General features: G+C 28.4%; 1 protein-coding gene across 1 annotated transcript; it reads left to right on the top strand.

Annotated features, from left to right (window-relative positions):
- Positions 1-686: 686 nt before the first annotated feature.
- LOC100577044 (histone-lysine N-methyltransferase SETMAR-like) lies at positions 687-1,763 on the top strand. Its single transcript, XM_026439633.1, has 3 exons — positions 687-717; positions 792-1,014; positions 1,352-1,763. The coding sequence occupies exons 1-3, from the start codon at positions 687-689 to the stop codon at positions 1,692-1,694; spliced, it is 597 nt and encodes a 198-aa protein (XP_026295418.1). The 3' UTR covers positions 1,695-1,763.
- The last annotated feature ends 472 nt before the right edge of the window (positions 1,764-2,235 follow it).

Below are 2,235 nucleotides of genomic sequence, written 5' to 3'. Positions count from 1 at the left end.
TTTCGTATACAATTTCTTCTGGAAATATATTTTTTTATATTATCTCCGATAATAGAAATAAAATTAAATATTTTATAATTTAAAATTTTGCTTTATTAAGTCATTTATTAAATCATTATGAAATGAAATTATCTAAAGAAATGAATACATATGTATATGTATATAATATGTATTAGATTCTTTTATATAGCTGAAAAATTATGATAAATAAAATTTTTTATAAAATAAATAATTTTTATCTTTGAAAAATTTTCATATATATCCTTTGTTAATATTGATATTTTTATTCGGTAAACAAATTCATGATACTTATCCATTATATATTTGTTAATTAATTTATTGAAATTGTATACATAAATTATGTTAAAATAATATTGTCAACATGTATGTTTAATTTTTAAATTATAATTTGATATCGAATATTATTTTAAAAATTAAAATAAATTTAAATTATTATTATATTCACTCGTTATTTATTTTCTAATATAACTTTGTCACATATATATATATTAGATTTACCGGAAAGTTCTGTCCGAATCTATGACATCATTTTCGCCACGTAAGCACATATTTATTTATTGTTCGGCTCTATATTTTTATCGCTTAATATATACATACTGACGTAGCAAATAAACTATAATAAAGTTGATTCACATTAGTCTTAAATGTGAAACGATAGTATACCCATGGCGACTGATAAAGTTCATTTACGCCACTGTATTTTATACGAATTTCAACAAGGAAGAAATGCTACAGAAGCATGTAGAAATTTATTGAAAGTGTTTGGTGAGTTTCTGATAGGACATTCAGAAGATGGTACGAAAAATTTGAAACAAATGATTTCGACCTTTCTGATAAGCCACGTTCTGGGCGACCATCTTTGATCGACGACGATGTTGTTAAGGCAATGTTGGAGCAAGATCCTTTTCTGACAACATCGGAGATCGCAGAAAGGCTTAATTCAGCTCAACAAACCATTTTTGACCATATTCGGAAGATAGGATTGGTGTGGAAGTATTCAAGATAGGTGCCATATGAATTAAGTCAGAAAAATTTGGATGATCGAGTTGTCATATGCACATCTCTGCTTGCTCGGAACAAAATCGAGCCCTTTTTGAACCGGATGATAACTGGGGATGAAAAGTGGATTACATACAACAACATTGTAAGGAAAAGGGCATATTGTGAACTCGGAAAACCTAGCCCTTCCACCTCTAAACCAAATTTAACTCTGAATAAGAGAATGTTGTGTATATGGTGGGACATTCGAGGACCAATACATTATGAGCTTTTAAAACCGAACGAAAAGCTCAATTCGGAGAAGTATTGTCAGCAACTGGATAATTTAAAGACAGCGGTCCAAAAAAATATTCAATAGGAAGGACAGCATACTGCATCACGATAACGCCAGACCACACGCTGCTTTAGGGACTCGTCAAAAAATTGCAGAAGTAGGCTGGGAAATTCTGTCGCATCCACCATATTCCCCGGACATAGCACCCTCTGATTATCACTTGTTTTTATTCTTACAAAATTTTTTGACGGGCAAAAAATTCAAAAATGAAGATGTCAAACAAGTACTGGTTCAATTTTTCACATCAAAAGATGAAACATTTTTCAAAAATGGGATATACAAATTGCCCTCACGCTGGCAAGAGATCATTAATAATAATGGCAATTATATTATTCAATAAAGTTAATTGGCAGTAAGAAAAAATTTGTATTTTGTTTTATTCCAAAAACGGATAGAACTTTCCGGTAGACCTAATAATATGTAATTCATATATAATAATGTATATAAAAATAAAATATATAATATAAAATATAAGCATATTTATTGCATAATTTAAAATTTCAGAGATTATATTAGTAGAAAGAAGATATAAATTTGCAATTTTTTAAATTGTGAAATATTTGAACGATTTTCTGTGGTTGCAATCGGAAAACATTTCTCTTTAAATTGAAATTACATCTGTCATTGTACGTCTCTGGATTGATGTGATTCGTCGAATAAAGAAGATGTAATTTTGCAATTTTTAAGATCGTGGAATTTTTGAACCATTGTATCAATCTCTGAACATAGAAAAAATGATTTTGTAAAATAGTTGCAAAAAAGAAACATTCCTCTTTGAAACACACTCTCAATCGTTATTGTAAGTTTTTGGATTTATTATCTTTAGTATTATTTTGGCGTAAAGAAGAGTAATTGTACAATTTTTAAATATATAAAATCTG

Source organism: Apis mellifera, linkage group LG3 (assembly GCF_003254395.2).
Source record: "Apis mellifera strain DH4 linkage group LG3, Amel_HAv3.1, whole genome shotgun sequence".
Taxonomy (NCBI): domain Eukaryota; kingdom Metazoa; phylum Arthropoda; class Insecta; order Hymenoptera; family Apidae; genus Apis; species Apis mellifera.
Note: the sequence above shows the minus strand (reverse complement) of the source record. Positions and strands in the feature narration are given on the sequence as shown.